General features: G+C 39.4%; 2 protein-coding genes across 2 annotated transcripts; both read left to right on the top strand.

Annotated features, from left to right (window-relative positions):
• The first annotated feature begins 460 nt into the window (after nucleotides 1-460).
• LOC110608880 (prostatic spermine-binding protein-like) lies at nucleotides 461-1,243 on the top strand. The gene is made up of 2 exons (XM_043953808.1): nucleotides 461-469; nucleotides 830-1,243. The coding sequence occupies exons 1-2, from the start codon at nucleotides 461-463 to the stop codon at nucleotides 1,241-1,243; spliced, it is 423 nt and encodes a 140-aa protein (XP_043809743.1).
• Nucleotides 1,244-5,236: 3,993 nt separating this feature from the next.
• LOC110608771 (cytochrome P450 81Q32) lies at nucleotides 5,237-7,598 on the top strand. Its single transcript, XM_021748061.2, has 2 exons — nucleotides 5,237-6,148; nucleotides 6,810-7,598. Exons 1-2 carry the CDS (start codon nucleotides 5,243-5,245, stop codon nucleotides 7,440-7,442), a joined length of 1,539 nt encoding a protein of 512 aa, XP_021603753.2. The 5' UTR covers nucleotides 5,237-5,242; the 3' UTR covers nucleotides 7,443-7,598.
• The last annotated feature ends 8,366 nt before the right edge of the window (nucleotides 7,599-15,964 follow it).

Here is a 15,964-nt window from a genome sequence, read left to right as displayed (position 1 = left end):
TGCAGGTCGTCCCAGTATTGCGTTGTAGCTCAGGGGGAGTTTGACTACTAAGAACACCGCATAATGAGTGCGAGTCCTTGGTGCTTCTCCTAAAGTGAGGGCCAATTTTACTTTCCCTTCCATAGGTACTGGGACTCCCCTAATCCCTTTGACTGGGGCTTGATCCCAAACCAATTGCTCCTCTGGGATTCCCATCTGCTGAAAGACTCTGTACGGCAGCAAGTTCACTTTACTTCCGTCATCCACCAAGATCTTCTTAACCCGGTAGTTGTGGATGACGGCTTCAATAACAAGGGCATCGTCATGAGGCATCTGAACACCCTGGGCATCCTCCGGAGAGAAGGTGATAGTTACTGGAGAGTGCTCAACTACCTACATGACTTCGGCGCTGCTGCTCTCCCCATCTCGGCCTCTCCTCTTTCCCCTTCAGCTCATCCGACCTCCGGTTCCTCCCACGATCATGTTGATGGTTCCGCTAGAGCCATTAGGGCTGAGCAATTCTCGGTCTAAACCGAAAAACTGAACCGAACCGATTAAATTCAGTTTATCGGTTCGGTTAGTCGAAAAGATCGGTTTGGTTCGGTTAGTAAATTTAAAATTATTCGGTTTTCGGTTCGGTTCGGTTTAAATATGTTAAATAACCGATCAAACTGAAAAACCGAACCGAACCCAACCCAACCCAGCAGGCCAGCACCCCAACGCCCAACCCCCTCCATACCTTTCGCCGAACCCCTCCATCCCATTTTCCACATTCTCCAATCTCCCGATTCCCCCCACCCTTATTCTCCCGAATCTCGATTCCTCCCCTGGGCTCTCCACACTCTCATAGTCGAATCGGAAAGATGGCGACGAGGACGACGACGGTGACGAAGATGAGGACGACGAAGACTACGAAGACGATGATGAGGGGGGCGAGGACAACGAAGACGACAAGGTTCAGGTCTTACAATCCTCCAGAGGGCCACCGGTTCAGTCGGCGGATGACGACGAGGACGACGATGGTGAAGGCGGAGACGACGATGACGATGGTGAAGGCGGAAACGACGATGACGATGGTGAAGGCGGAGACGACGATGATGATGGTGAAGGCGGAGACGACGATGACGATGGTGAAGGCGGAGACGACGATGACGATGACGATGACGAGGATGAAGACGGTGAAGAAGTCTCATCTGGGCTGCGAGTTTGCGAGTTTGCGAGTTTTCATCTGCGACTTCTGGGTGGGGGTGGCCATGGTTTTTAATATAATATTTATTAAATTATTTTGTTGAAATTAGAAATAAAAAATTAAAAAAAAATACAGATTTCGGTTTGAACCGAACCGAACCGAATCGAACCAATTTTTATCGGTTCGATTCGATTCGGTTATACCTTCATAATCGGTTTTTTCGGTTTTATAAATTTTAACAAATCGGTTTTTGGTTTTATCGGTTCGGAACCGAATCGACCGATTGCACAGCCCTAAGAGCCATCATTCACCGGCCCTGCTCCCGTTCTCCTGGGTGCTTGTGCTGTTGGGTTTGGCTGAGGCCTTTGTCCCTCCGGCTTCTTCACGAAGTTCCTAAGGTGTCCCCTCTTTATCAGCCTTTCAATCTCACTGATCAGCTGGTAGCAGTTGTTGGTGTCATGGCCATGGGTGCGATGATATTGATAATACTTGTCAGGATTTCGTTGATCTGCTTCTGCCCTCATAGGCCTGGGCCATTGTAGGAACTCCTTATCCTGAACTGCCATGAGCATCTCGGCTCTGGACATATTGAGCGGGGTGAGGTTCTCCGGGATACGCGGAGGGAATGGCTTTTGTTTTAGAACCCGAGGAGGGAAAGGTCTCTGGTCTCTCCGGTCCCAGGGCTGCCTGTAGGGCTCAGGTTTCTTGCCTTGCTTCTTCTCATGCCTCTCCGATCTCCTTTCTTCGGGGGCTTTTCCTCTGTCTTCCGCCCCCTTGGTGAATCTACTCGTCATTAAGGCGTCATCTTGCCTTATATATTTCTTGGCCCTCTTCATCAGCTCTGCCAGCGTGTTGGGGGGCTTTCTGCTTAATGAGCCAAAAAATTTGGCGGAGGTCATCCCCTTCTGCATGGCCTCCACCGCTCTCCCCTCATCCAGCTCGGGAATCTGTAGGGCCTCTGTATTAAAACGGGCAACATACTACCTCAGCGACTCGTCCCTTTTCTGCCTGACTGTCTCTAGATAGCTGGTCTTTCTATCCGCTGGTACTCCGGCTATGAACCGGCTGATGAAGGCGTTGGCCAGATCCCCGAAGCTCCTGATACTCCCAGCCTCCAAGCTATTAAACCACGCCCGTGCCGGCCCCGTAAGCGTCGTTGGGAAAACCTTGCACATCAAGGCATCTGATAAAGTCTGCAACTCTATGAAAGTCTTATAATTCAAGACATGCTCCCTGGGGTTCCTGGCTCCATCGTACGTTGCCATAGGTGGCATCATAAACTTTTTAGGGACGGTCTCCTGCTACACCCACTTTGAGAAGGGTGAAGAGGTGGGCAAGAGAGTCTGGCTATGGTCTTTAGCTCCTAACTCAGCCAGGAGCTGTTCCCTCAGCTTTTGCAGTTTTTGATCTACATTTTCTTCTTCTTGTCTGGGCCTCTTCTCCAGACGATACTCCTCTTCCTGCGCTCCACTCTCCGTCCTCCTGGTTGTTCTGGCAGAATAATTGTCTGCCTCATCATTTTCTATCAGCTCCCTCATCCTTCTTCCATGAACTCTAGCTTCTGGTCATCTTCTACTCCTGATCTTCGCCCCCTTTCTCCGGTTTCTCGACTGATAGCTTGCGGGTGGTTGAAGGTGGGCTGGGGTTCGTTGGTTCGGGGTTCTTCTACTACCGGCGTCACATTCATTGGGGTGCTAAGGCCCCTCTGTTGCATCATCTGCCCTAGCCAGTGGACGGTGTTTTGTAGTTGAAGGGCCATGGCTTGGAGGTCCTGGTTGGATAAGGCAGCTCTGGGTGCATTCCCTGCCAAACTCGGCGAGGGGTTGAAGGGGATTGTTGGTTGTTTGGGGTTGTGGGGCTAGAGAAAGAGAACTGCTGCCCCTCTTGGATAGAGCTCAGGTCATTGGGAGTGTTTACAAGGTTGTTTTCATTATGGTTAGCCATCGTGGATCTCAGTGGATTTTGTAAGAGTGGAACTCCGGCGATGAAAAGATCTCCTTCATTTCCCACAGACGGCGCCAATTGATAATCTGAGATTCAGAAAATAGGGTTTACAATGCATTCTGTAAGCTTAGTCTTAGAGGAAGGTGTTCTTCCCCTTTTATTCCTTTCCTCCGTCTATCAGTGACGTGTAACGGCCTTGCTTTTATTGGGCCACCTGTCTCTGCCATACTGATATGGACGTACGAGAGTATCAGATCTCTGTCCCATGCGTAACGGTGATTTAATTCTCCTCTGGCACGCATGCTGGGGGACCCACCAGGCGGGAGGGACTGGCCACCTTCCTTCTTCTAGGCTGGGCTGGAAGAGGAGATTAAGGCTGAGATTAGAGGAGGTCTGATCTTTGGGCCGGGAAAGGCAGGGTCGGCCTGATTGAGAAATCTGAATGGGGCCCGGTCTTAAGACTGAGCGGGCTGGACCTGGCTCACGCGGGAGACTTAGAAGGCTTCAGGTCATGGGCTGCCATCGTGGGCCTGGCCTTGGTCCGGGGTAATGAAATCCAGTGGTCATCACTGAGTATTAGGAGGAATGCCACCATCAGATGGTGTAGTAGAAGACACATTTGATGAGTTTTCAACGTCATATGTGATTCTATAGATGAGCCGTTCATTGTCCTCCTCCTGACCAGTAGAGGTTTATGCAATGGGATAAAAAAGAATTTGCTCGGAAAAGGCTACATCTATTGAGACAATATATTTGTTGAGTTATAAAGAGTAATACTAATACTCCTAAAGGCGAAAATATCCCAAAAAGACACATTTTAAAGTTTTAGGATAAAATTTAGTCACATGAGATCTAACATCTCGAACATAGCAAGTGCTACCAAAAAGTCATGATTTCAAAGAAAATAATGACTTCTTAGCAAGGAGAACATCATAGGAAATATTACCATTTAGTAATACGGAAGACATGCGGTTAATGAGGAAGTATACAGTAGAGACAACATCGATCTACAATTGCTTAAGAACTTGCTTTTGGAACAACAAAGCTCGAGCAGTTTCAAAGAGATATCAATTCTTCCTTTCAGCTACTCTATTTTGAGTAGACTTTTTTAAATATATTTACATTTATAATAAATATTAGACATAAAGTAAAAATTTATTGATAATAATAATAATAATTTTAGATCTTACTGAATCAATAAAAATAATATTAATACTAACAAAATTTAGTTTTTTAATTGAAATAATAATAATTTTTTAAATTTATTAAATTATCAATGAATTTAGTAACATATTTATAAATGAATTTTATATCCATTAGTAAATTTACTAACGAGTAATAATATATTTTTTGTTTAAATTATTGTTTTTAATTTATTAATATATTTAAAATCTATTAATAATAATAATGAAAAATATGTTAGTAAGTTTGTTAGTATATAATATTAAAAATTTATTAACGAGCTTTTTTAATAACGAATTATTATTTATTGATAATTTATTTGCTAACAAATTTTTATTAGATTACTGATTGAAAAAATCTATTATAATCTGAATAAATGTTATAGTGATAATCTGTGAGATAAATATAATTGAAATTTGTATTTTTTTAAAAAAATTGTAGTTTCAGAGGCAAATTATTGTATAGTATTTAAATTGAAATTATATTTTAATATAAAAATATATTTTACTAATATTTATAATTTTTATTATTTTTATCGTTTAATAAATTATTGTTGCTAATTATAATAGTTGCTATATTGAGTGTTTAATATTTGTGTAGGTAAACAATATGCTAAGAATACTTTATCCATTAATGAGTTTATTCAGTAGAAATATAATAGTTTAATAGTGAGTCAATTACATAATTTTTTTAAATATTTTTTAATAAGCATCAATAAATTATCATTATTTACTAATAATTCATAACACATAATATTATTTTAATATAAATTAAAATATAAATTTTGAAATAAAAAAGCATAGGTATTCTTTTATACTCCTCAATTTAATAATATTATTAAAATCAATATAGAATTAAGGAGGTCCCAGAAGTACACTTACCCCCACTATGTACAGTAATTTTTCAGTTCTCCCTATATAATATTTGATGAGAATAGAAGCCACAGGCATGGATGATATGTTTCTCTGCGTAGTTTTGGCTCTTCTCTTTCTTCTTCTTGCCTTAAACTTCTGCTTACGAAAATGCATGCAATATAGAAACCTCCCACCAAGTCCACCTGCTCTTCCAATTATAGGTCATCTCCATTTAGTCAATCTTCCCCTCCATCGATCTCTCGATGCTCTTTCACTGAAATATGGTCCAATCATTTCTCTCCGATTCGGTTCTCGCCGAGTTATGGTCATATCATCGCCGTCCGCAGTGGAGGAATGCTTAACAACAAATGATATTGTTTTCGCCAATCGTCCCCCCTTAACCATTCAGAAATATGTTGGTTACAACAACACCACCCTTGCAACGGCCTCGTACGGCGACCACTGGCGCAATCTCCGTCGGATAAGCAGTCTTGAAGTTTTCTCATCGAGTCGTCTAAATGCGTTCAAAGACATCAGGAGAGATGAGATCAAGATTTTCTTGAAGAAACTCTATAGTGTTTCGAGCCATGATTTTGCTAAGGTAGAATTGAAACCAATGCTCACAGAGCTAACCTTTAACATAATCATGCGCATGGTTGCCGGGAAGCGGTACTACGGCGAGGAAGTGGCTGGAAAGGACAAGGCAGAGGCAGAGCAATTCAGGGAGATGATAGCGGAGGTTTTTGCATATGCTGGAGCCTCATATCTTGGAGATTTCTTGCCCTTCTTGAAGTGGATTGACTACCAGGGTTTTGTGAAGAGAATGATGAGGCTTGCCAAAAGAACTGATAGGTTTCTGCAAAATCTTATTGACGAGCATCGGAGAGATGACAAGACAAGACCGGAGAGAAGGAAGGATACCATGATCGGCCATCTTATTTCTATGCAAGAATCACAGCCAGAATACTATACAGATGAAGTTATCAAGGGCCTGGTTCTGGTTAGTACTGATGATACGCCTCTAAATTTCTATGCTTTTCATCTTTGAATTTACACATACCACTGGTCTGAGAGAAAAACTTTTCGCTATAAGTCAAAAATCCATCATTAATTATCATTAAAGAGGTAAAAGTCCGTCGTTTGCCCTTGTATGCATATGTTCTGGCTGCTGGTTTGGGTCTTCCTTCTTACTAAATTAAGCTCAAAGGAGAAAAATTCTGCGTCTTTGATTAAAAAAATAATAAAAATAATAGTGACAATAGATTCAGACAAACGTGTGAAACAAATTCTAAAGTAGATTGGATTGCACAGTTGTATCTGATAAGTTATTATATACAGGGCAGGCTATATAAGGCCAAATGCATTTTTCTTTCCTTCGGTTGGGTAGCTGGGTCAATGATGGATGACACAAAATAATTAATTAGTACTATTTTAATTATTGTGAAATTTATAATTTAATCCTTTAATTTTACTATTAATCAGTCTCTCACTTTGTAAAAATATATTAAAACATCATCCTAATTTAACTTCACAGTCTTTACCCATCACTTTCAATGTTTTATGTTAATATCTTGTCAATATCCTCCACTTTGAATTCATTATATTAATTTCCGTTTGAAAAGTCATCAACTAAAAGCAACCATTCTTCCACAAATGAATAGGATATTGTATTTGGTGGTACCGAATCCTCAGCTGTGACATTAGAATGGGCAATGTCCAATCTCCTTAATCATCCACAAGTCTTGGAGAAAGGAAAAGATGAATTGGACTCACATATCGGTGAAGAAAGTTTGATGGATGAATCTGATATTTCCAAGCTGCCATATCTTCAAAACATAATCACAGAGACCATGAGATTGCATCCAGCAGGTCCATTGCTTATTCCACATTTATCGTCTCAAGAGTGCAGTGTTGGAGGATACCATGTAGAAGCCGATACGATGCTGCTTGTTAATGTATGGGCTATACACAGGGACCCTGAGTTTTGGGAAGATGCAAGTGAGTTTAAACCTGAGAGGTTCGAGAGTAATGCAGGTCAAGGTTCTGAGGCTTACAAGTATTTGCCATTTGGGTTGGGAAGGAGGTCGTGTCCTGGGATGGGTCTTGCAAATCGTGTTGTAGGGTTTGCTTTGGGGTCTATGATTCAATGTTTTGAATGGAAAAGGGTAAGTGACCAAGAAATTGAGATGTCAGAAGGAAGAGGGCTCACCATGCCAAAGGCTGAGCCACTGGAGGCATTATGCAAGGCTCGTAATAACATGAAGAATGTGTTATCTTCTTCTTTTCAAAGCTAGTCAGTCTACTTAACAAAGTAAAACTTTGTTTAGACGATTCGCAGGGTAAAATAAGTATGAGACCTACATAAAATTTTATGTATTTATACTACGATCTATCTAAACTTCTTATAAATAAATAGATTAATGGAATTTCTGTATTATTTTTCTTTATATATATCAATGTGTGTACACTAAGTAGTAAAAATAATTTTAATTAATATTACATAATTTAACCTTTTGTTTATTTGCCAAAAAATATTCTCCTTATTTTATAAGAATTGAAACATTCGGAAAAATTGATTAACTAAAAAGTTATTTTTATGTTAAAGAAAATAAAATATGATTTTTTATTTTTAGAAAAGAAAATTATTTTTTAAACTTTAATAATTTTATTAACATTATTATATATAAATTTATTAATATTTTTATTTTTAAATTTATAATAAAAATATTAGCCTTTTAATTTGTTTAAAAAATATATTTTTTATATATAAATTATTTTTTACAAATAAAAATAGCATTATAATGTAAAATAAATCCATTGACAAAAAAAAAGGACTAGACCTACAATTACTGATATTTAATGGATATCTTTATTTTATTTTCTCTACCTCAAATATATATTTTAATCTCCAAATTTTATTTAAAGAAATCTCATGAAATTTATTTATTTTTTTTAAATATCGCATAACACACTTAAATTATTTAAAAATTTAATTAAAAATAACTATAAATGCGTATATCTATAAATCCTAAATTACTGTTCAAATTCAATATTAACGGTTAATAACAATAATAATACACAATATATAAATTTTGAAATTGGGACTCACTTTATATTTTATACACTCAAAAAATTCAAATTCTTCCATCTCAAGTACAATATATGTTTGTAATACCCGGCTAGACTCCGGTATCGGAACCCCTACAGTCCGGTGGGACCTCGGATGTCGGAAACCTCTAGAAGGGTAAAACTATGATTTTATGAAATGTTTTCATGTGTTTCATGTTTTTAAGTAAAGAAATTAAATGAATTTTTTTGCATGAAAAGTCCTTGGAGGAAAACCCAGGTTCGGCCGCCGAACTCTGAAGTTCGGCCGCCGAACATGCATGCGTTTTGGAGGCACGTTAGGCCCCCGAAAGCATGAGTGAGGGAAGTCAAGGTTCGGCCGCCGAACCTCATGTTCGGCCGCCGAACATTTGCATGGATGCGGAGGCACATTCGGCCCCCGAACGTGGTCTGGCCAGCCACTATAAAAGGGTCCCTTAGCCGAAAATGGGCGAGCTTTTTCTCCCCATTTCGGCCAAGGTGAGCATTCCGCCATCCTTCCCTAATCTTGAGTTTTCCTTCCTTTTTCCCTGATCTTCACAAGTTTATAACTTTGTTTTTGAAGATCTTGGAGCTTAGAACGAGTTTTGGAGCTTGGAGACCAAAAGTTGGAGCTTCCCCCATCTCCAAGTTTAGATCTCCTCAACCCTTGATCTTCACGAGGTAAGGGCCGATCTTAAGCTCAATGTATGATTTAAACAAGTTTTATGAAGTTTTAAAGGGTAGAATGCATGTTAGGGTATATGTTAAACCTATGGGTTCTTTGATGACTTTTTGAACAATGTAGCTTGATTGTGTGAGATTGAAGTGTTGTAGATGGGGTATATGCATGTTTGAGGCCCCTAGGAACTTGTATGCATGCTTTGGTTGAACAATATGCATGTTTGGAAGGTTTGGAGGCGAAATGTGCTAAGGGAGCCAAGTTTCTGCCCTTTGGCAGAAACCAGGTTCGGCAGCCGAAGGTACTTTCGGCCGCCGAACATGGCTGGGGAGGCAGGCCTTTCGGCTGCCGAAGTTGCCCCCGAAAAGAGACTTTCGTCTCTGTCTGGCACTTTCGGCCGCCGAAGGTGCCGCCGAACCTACCTGAGTTTCGTCTCTGTCCAGGACTTTCGGCCGCCGAAGGTGCCGCCGAAAGTGCCCTGTTCAGCCATTTCTTGCATGTTTTCATGTGATGTTTTCAGGATGTTTTAGGGGGTTTTTGGGGAGTATTTTAGAGTCATGTTCATGTATGTTTGGTGCCTCATTTGAGTCCACCTGTGTAGGTTCGGACCCGAGGAACCGAGACCCCCGGTTGTGAGATAGTCGTTCAGAGTTCGTTGTTAAAGCTTCTGTTACCATGTGAGTGGAACAACCCCTTAAGTTTTAAAGTAAATGAATAAATGAATGAATCATAAAGCATTGCCCATGCATCATTATGCCATGCAATATTAGGTTGTTTGCATTAGAATTCACGAATATGTTGCATTGCATACTTTGTTGTTGATGTGGATGAATGTTGAATGATCCATTAGCCCTTGTATGTCATGATAGCCTATGTGAGTCCAGGTGTGCCTGCTACGGCTCTACGCCCCTGGCACTATGACTGATTATGGAAGTCCGGGTGTGCCTGCTACGGCTCTACGCCCCCGGCATGTATAAGTAAGAAAGATAGGGGGCTAAATGGTGACAAATTCATCCTTGTTGTGAAATGTTTGTGTTATGGCGCATACATGAAAGCATGAATAAGAAAAAGCAAGAAAAAGTTAAATAATTATAAAATAATAATAATATACCTAAAAATGGAGGAATTAAAACAAATGTTTTTAGTTTCTGCTCACTGGGCTCTAGTAGCTCACCCCACTCCCTTTATCCCCAGAGTTGCAGGTACAGGATAGATCAAGAAGTCGGCTAGAGTGAAGTCAAGTCATGTATGTTGTAATAGATAGTAGTGGACATGAACATGATGTAATGAGTATTTATGACCATGTAATGTAATGAATGATTTGATGATGTATTGAGGATTATAGTAGTGCTTGACCTAGAGGTGTGTGAATCCCTATTATGTACAGAGTGTTTAATGATTAATGATGTTAATGACCATGATTATCCAAGCTGTTATGTATGAGGATGATACCCCATTGGAGTATTTGATGAGGACTCCAGTGTGGGGATTATGTATGATTTTGTGCATGCACAGGTTTTGCTTGGATAAGAGAAAAGAAAAATTTTTACAGATCATGTATATGTTGTTATGTATGGGATTCCACAGGTTTACAGGAAGTATGTAGGCTTGCTACGGGTCCCGGCGGCCTTAAGCCGATCTGGATCCTAGCGCCGGTAACGGGTCGGATTTCCGGGTCGTTACAATGTTGCTCATGCCTCCGGTCATTCTCTTATATCTATCAACGATACTCAATTTCCATTAAATCTTACAGCTACAAACTACCCGACATGGAGAGTTCAAGTTTCTCTTCTACTTAAAGGTCACAGTCTTATGAGGTATGTTCTAAGTATTGTCCAAATTCCTCCTGCGTCTGTTACTCAAAACGGAAAACAGGTTTTGAATCCAGATTACAAATATTGGAAGTATCAAGATCAATTAATTCTTGCTGCTCTTCGATCTTCACTCTCTTTTTCTATTATAAATGTGGTTGCTAATGCTGAAACTTCTGTGGAGGTGTGGAAAAAGCTGCAGATTACTTATGCAAATAAGTCGGCTATAAGAATTTTATCACTGCGTAACAAGTTATTTCGTTCGAAATGAGATTGTCATTCAATTTTTTTATTATCTTAATAATGTGAAAAATATAGCTTAGAAACTGTTTTTGTATGGTAGTCCGATTAGTAACGTTGATTTGGTTGTTTAGGTTTTATGATAAAGGACTATTTAGACTCCGTCAGGAGTTTTAACCAATATCGTTTGGCTAAGATGAAATAAAAGAAAAGATAGGTTAGAAGACTAAAAGTCTTATTGAAATTCCTCAAAAATTGAAAAGTGAGCTTCTAATAGCTAAAGGACGCTATTTATAATAGAAAACAAAACCCTAATATGCAAAATTATAAAAATACTCAAAATATTCAAAAATAATAATTAAAAAGCAAAAGTGACCCCTAAACAATCTCTATCGGACGTCGACAGCAAAAGTTAGGCCCGATCCAAGTCTGCTGTAAAGTCCAAGACTAGTTGCTCCATACCATTCCCTTCTACTTATAAAGAACTCGACCTCGAGTTGTCATCAGTAGGGTAGTACTGAAATAGATCCGCCACGTTAAACGTCTTGAAATTTTCATCTCATGTGGGAGGTCAAGAATATAGGCATTGTCATTAATCTTCTGAATGATCCGGAATGAACCAATCTTCTTGGCGTCAAGCTTTTTCTATCCTCCAACACGCTCCTTGCGTAAATACACCATAACTTGGTCATCGAAATTGAAGGACTTAAAACGCCTATGTGTATCAGCTGTAGCTTTATATTTGTCATTGGCTTCTGTAAAGCATTGTTGTACCTGTTTGAAAACATCTACGTGCTGCTTTGCCAAATTGTTTGCTGCAATACTGTTGTGAGAACCTGTGGGAAGTGTAATAAGATAAACTGTATGCGCTGAGACTTTCCTGTACACAACAGCAAACGGTGACATCTTTGTGGAGCTGTGGACAGCACCGTTGTAAGCAAATTCTGCTTGGGCAAGAGCAAGATCCCAAGCAGTTTTCTTGTTACTGCAGATGCAGAGCAGAAGATTGCCATATTATCAGGCCCAGGCCCAGGCCTTTAAAAAAAAAAAAAGGAAAAATAGAGCATTAAAGCTCTGGTTTCGGGAATGTCCCGAAACATTCCCGAAACCAAAGCATACTGTCTCCCTCCTGCAGAAATAGAGCTTGCTCTATTAGTTTAAAAAAAAAAAAAAATTCCTTCTCTTTAATCCAAATCTCCTCCCCTTAACCCAATCAACCCATAAACTTTTGAAATCCTCAGCTAGATCCTAATTTAAATCAATATTCTGCTCAGAAATTCAATAATTTCTTCTAGAGGCTCCAAAATTGGGTAGGTGAGTTTTGTCCCTTTTATTCAAATTTTTACGATATAATTTATTTTCTCTACCTTTTAATAGTGATTTTTGGTGATTTGAGAATAAAAAGGGTATATGTTTTAGTTAGATCCAATTAATGAGTTTTAATATTTATTTTTGGGATTACTGATTTTCATAGGTTGATTTAAATAATATTTACAGCTTATTGAGTATTTTTTGTTGAGTTTGGGTATTTTTTGGGAGGTCTAGCTATGCCGAAATACTGTCGAAATTTTCTTAAAAATATATATATAAATATATTTAAAATTTCGTATTTTACATTTTATATTATTGTCCTAGAGTATTTTTTTTATTTATTATTTGATATATTCTTTTCTTTTCTTTTTAATTCTAGGAGAGGATCCAGCTTCCAGGGTAGATAATAGGGGTCCTCCTGCGACCTAGGTCTTTTGTTCCAAGTATTCTGGTGAGTGGATAAATATATAACATTGATATTTTTCTTAAATGTATTTATATGTGTATATGTTATTTTGTTTATTTAAAATGGGAAAGGATAAAGTTATTTTATATTTCTTGAATGAATGAAAATTGAATTTAAAGCACAGCTGAATAAATAGCCGATTACACTCTGTATATGCACCGCACCGAACAGATAACACCTTGATGACAGGTGATTTATTTTCAGTATGATATATATTTATACTGCCTTTGGGACAGCGCTTGATATACAGATAGCCTTTGGGGCGTATGTCAGGTGGTCACCCTTTGGGGGTAGCTCTGCACATGTGTATGACCAGCATTTCATTAGCTCTTGGGCCAAATTTGTCATTATAGAGCCTAAGATGCCAGCATTGCTCTCAGGCTGTTATTATTTTATTATACCTGAGATGCCAGTATTATCTGCAGGGAACATATTATGAGTGTATGCGGATTCTATTTTTCACAGTTTATTTTATATTGATGGAATTAAATTGTATTTATTCAGTTGACTTATTTTAGCTAAATATTTGGTACTATTAAGTACCTAAACTTATCTTTTCCCCTGTGTTATTTATTTATCCGCTCAGTGAGTATGTTGTACTCACCCTTATACTTTTACTATTTCAGTTCCTTTTTGGTGATCCGCTCAGTCTTTCCTTCCACATCATCTACTCAGAGCCTAGAGGAGGTCGGACCAATCCTAGGTCTTTTGTAATTTCTTTTTGTAATTTGGATAGATCATGTATAGATTGTACATTCCAGTGAAAAATGTTTTCGTTTATTGTAAATATATTATGGATTGACTAGTCCAGCTATCAATTTTCTCTCCTATATGTTTTATAATTTGAAATTATAGCAGGTTATATGTTTTATATGTATAAATTTCAGGGGAAGTTCTATCAGTTTTCCTGGTCATATCCATCTCTATAGTTTTGAGTTTGGGTGTGACAATTTTTGGTATCAGAGCCTAGGTTTATAGATTCTGTAGACTTTCCTCGAGTCAGTATTTTTAATTATATTCTAATAATTCTTTTCATATTTCCGTTTGTAGGACAATGCCGCCCAGAGTAGGTAATAGAAGTCGGGGCCGTGGTGTTCGTACAGCTAGATTAGCTGATATTGGTCGACCTCCTTGGGATCCTACAGTTGCACCTCCGCCTCTTGAAGGGGTGGCAGATCATGAGTTATCTGAGAGCCGAGAAGGACATGGAGAATCTGTTTCTCATGGTGTTGAATCAGGAGCATATCCGACTGCACCATCATTTCCTCCTGCACCTGCAGTTGCACCTTCTGTCGCACCTGCAGTTCCCCCTTTTGTTCCACTTGTAGCACTAGCCCATTCTTTCCAGATAAATGCAGACTTGGGTGCTTTTGTGGCACAAGTAGTTACAGCTACTGTTATAGCCAAACCTAGAGATCCGTGGGAGATAGTGGATCGTGCTAGACGTTTGGGAGCTTATGATTTTGAGGGTTCCTCTGATGCTGACATTGCAGATAAATGGTTAAAGAAAGTGCTAAAAATGTTTGAATTAATGAAGTTGACTGATCTAGAGAAGGTAGATAATGTACATGGTTTGCTTCAGCGTAAGGCTGATGGTTGGTTTGATGGCATTCGTCGCAGACATGGAGTCAGACTGACTTGGGATCAATTTATTCATGAATTTCGCCAGGAATATTTATCAGAAAGTTACAGGAAAGGAAAACAGGATGCCTTTTTCAGGTTGTTTCAGGGAAGTCTCTCAATAAGAGAGTATGTTGACAAGTTTGAAGATCTTTATTGCTTTGTTTCAGATATATTGCCTTCTGAGGAAGCAAAATGTGACAGATTCAGACAGGGCCTACATGTTAATATCAGATCATCTATGACCTGGTTCAGAGGTAATAACTTCAGAGAGTTGGTGGAAACAACTTTGAATGTTGAAAAAGTTAAGCAAGAAGAGAAAGAGTATGAACAGAAGATGAGTAGAAAGCATTTGCAGGGCTCACAAGGGTTCAGAGAAAGACTAGCTAAGAGAGGGAGCAGTTCATTTCAGTCCCAAGCTGGATACAGTGGTAGTGGTAGAGGTCCTTTTGTTAACACAAAGCAGCAGATTGCTCGACCACAGTCCAGTCAGAGCTCAGTAGCACAACCAGTGGGTAGTTCCTTTGGGGCACAGAAACGTGGACAAGGACAAGGATATGATTCTGGGTTTGAACAAAGTAAGAGACATTTTCCTCAATGTGTCACCTGTGGTAAACATCATGCTGGGGAGTGCAGAAAATTCGATAGGGGTTGTTTTGAATGTGGTTCTTCGGGACATTTTAAGAGAGATTGTCCATTGCTGATAGCCAAAGACAGTGGTTCTCAGCAAGGATCAGTGGCGCCTCAGAATCTAAGGTATGGTATGACACCATCACAGGGTGTACCTACGGCACAAGTTGGGCCTGGCACAAGTAGAGCCAGTGGAGCTACTTCATCTTCTCAGCCTAGACCAATGATGCAACCTGGCAGACCTCGCACTCAAGCCAGAGTCTTTGCTATGACACAGCAAGAGGCACGAGCATCTCCAGAGGTGGTGACTGGTATGTTAACTATTTTTGGTAAAGATGCACACATTCTCATAGATCCTGGTTCTACTCACTCTTTCATATCTCAATCCTTCTCTAAGCATGCTGATAGAGAATTAAAACCTTTAGACTATGGATTAGCTGTGAGTACTCCAGTTGGGGATTCTGTAGTATGTGAACATGTGTATAGGGATTGTGTTGTTAAGTTGGGCGACCATGAGTTGTTAGTGGATCTAATTCCTTTGTGTCTACAAGATATGGATGTCATCCTAGGTATGGACTGGTTATCTCGTCATCATGCCACAATAGATTGCTTTGAGAAATCAGTGGTATTTAATAGTCCAGAAGGGTCTAAGTTCACTTTCTGGGAGAGGCGTTTACTTCCTTCTTATGTGATTTCTGCCATGACTACTAGGAAGTTGCTTCGGAAGGGTTGTCAAGCATACTTAGCCTATGTGATGGACAGTAGTCGGGAAGGACCTAAATTGGAAGATATACCAGTAGTAAGCGAGTTTCCTGATGTATTTTCTGAAGAGCTTCCTGGGTTGCCTCCAGATAGAGAGATTGAATTCTCTATTGATTTAAGTCCAGGTACAGCTCCTATTTCTATGGCACCATACAGAATGGCCCCAGCAGAATTGAAGGAGTTGAAAGCACAATTGCAGGAGTTACTTGA

The sequence above is a fragment of the Manihot esculenta genome, chromosome 2, assembly GCF_001659605.2.
Source record: "Manihot esculenta cultivar AM560-2 chromosome 2, M.esculenta_v8, whole genome shotgun sequence".
In the NCBI taxonomy this organism is placed as follows: Eukaryota; Viridiplantae; Streptophyta; class Magnoliopsida; order Malpighiales; family Euphorbiaceae; genus Manihot; species Manihot esculenta.
The sequence above is the reverse complement of the archived record's forward strand: the minus strand, read 5'-3'. Positions and strand labels throughout refer to the sequence as shown.

Excerpts from the sequence above, each read along its gene's own strand:
- LOC110608771 (XM_021748061.2), top strand. The coding sequence starts at position 5,243 with ATGGATGATATGTTTCTCTGCGTAGTTTTGGCTCTTCTCTTTCTTCTT. Across the intron at positions 6,149-6,809 it reads TTATCAAGGGCCTGGTTCTG|GATATTGTATTTGGTGGTAC; the intron begins GTTAGTACTGAT and ends ACAAATGAATAG.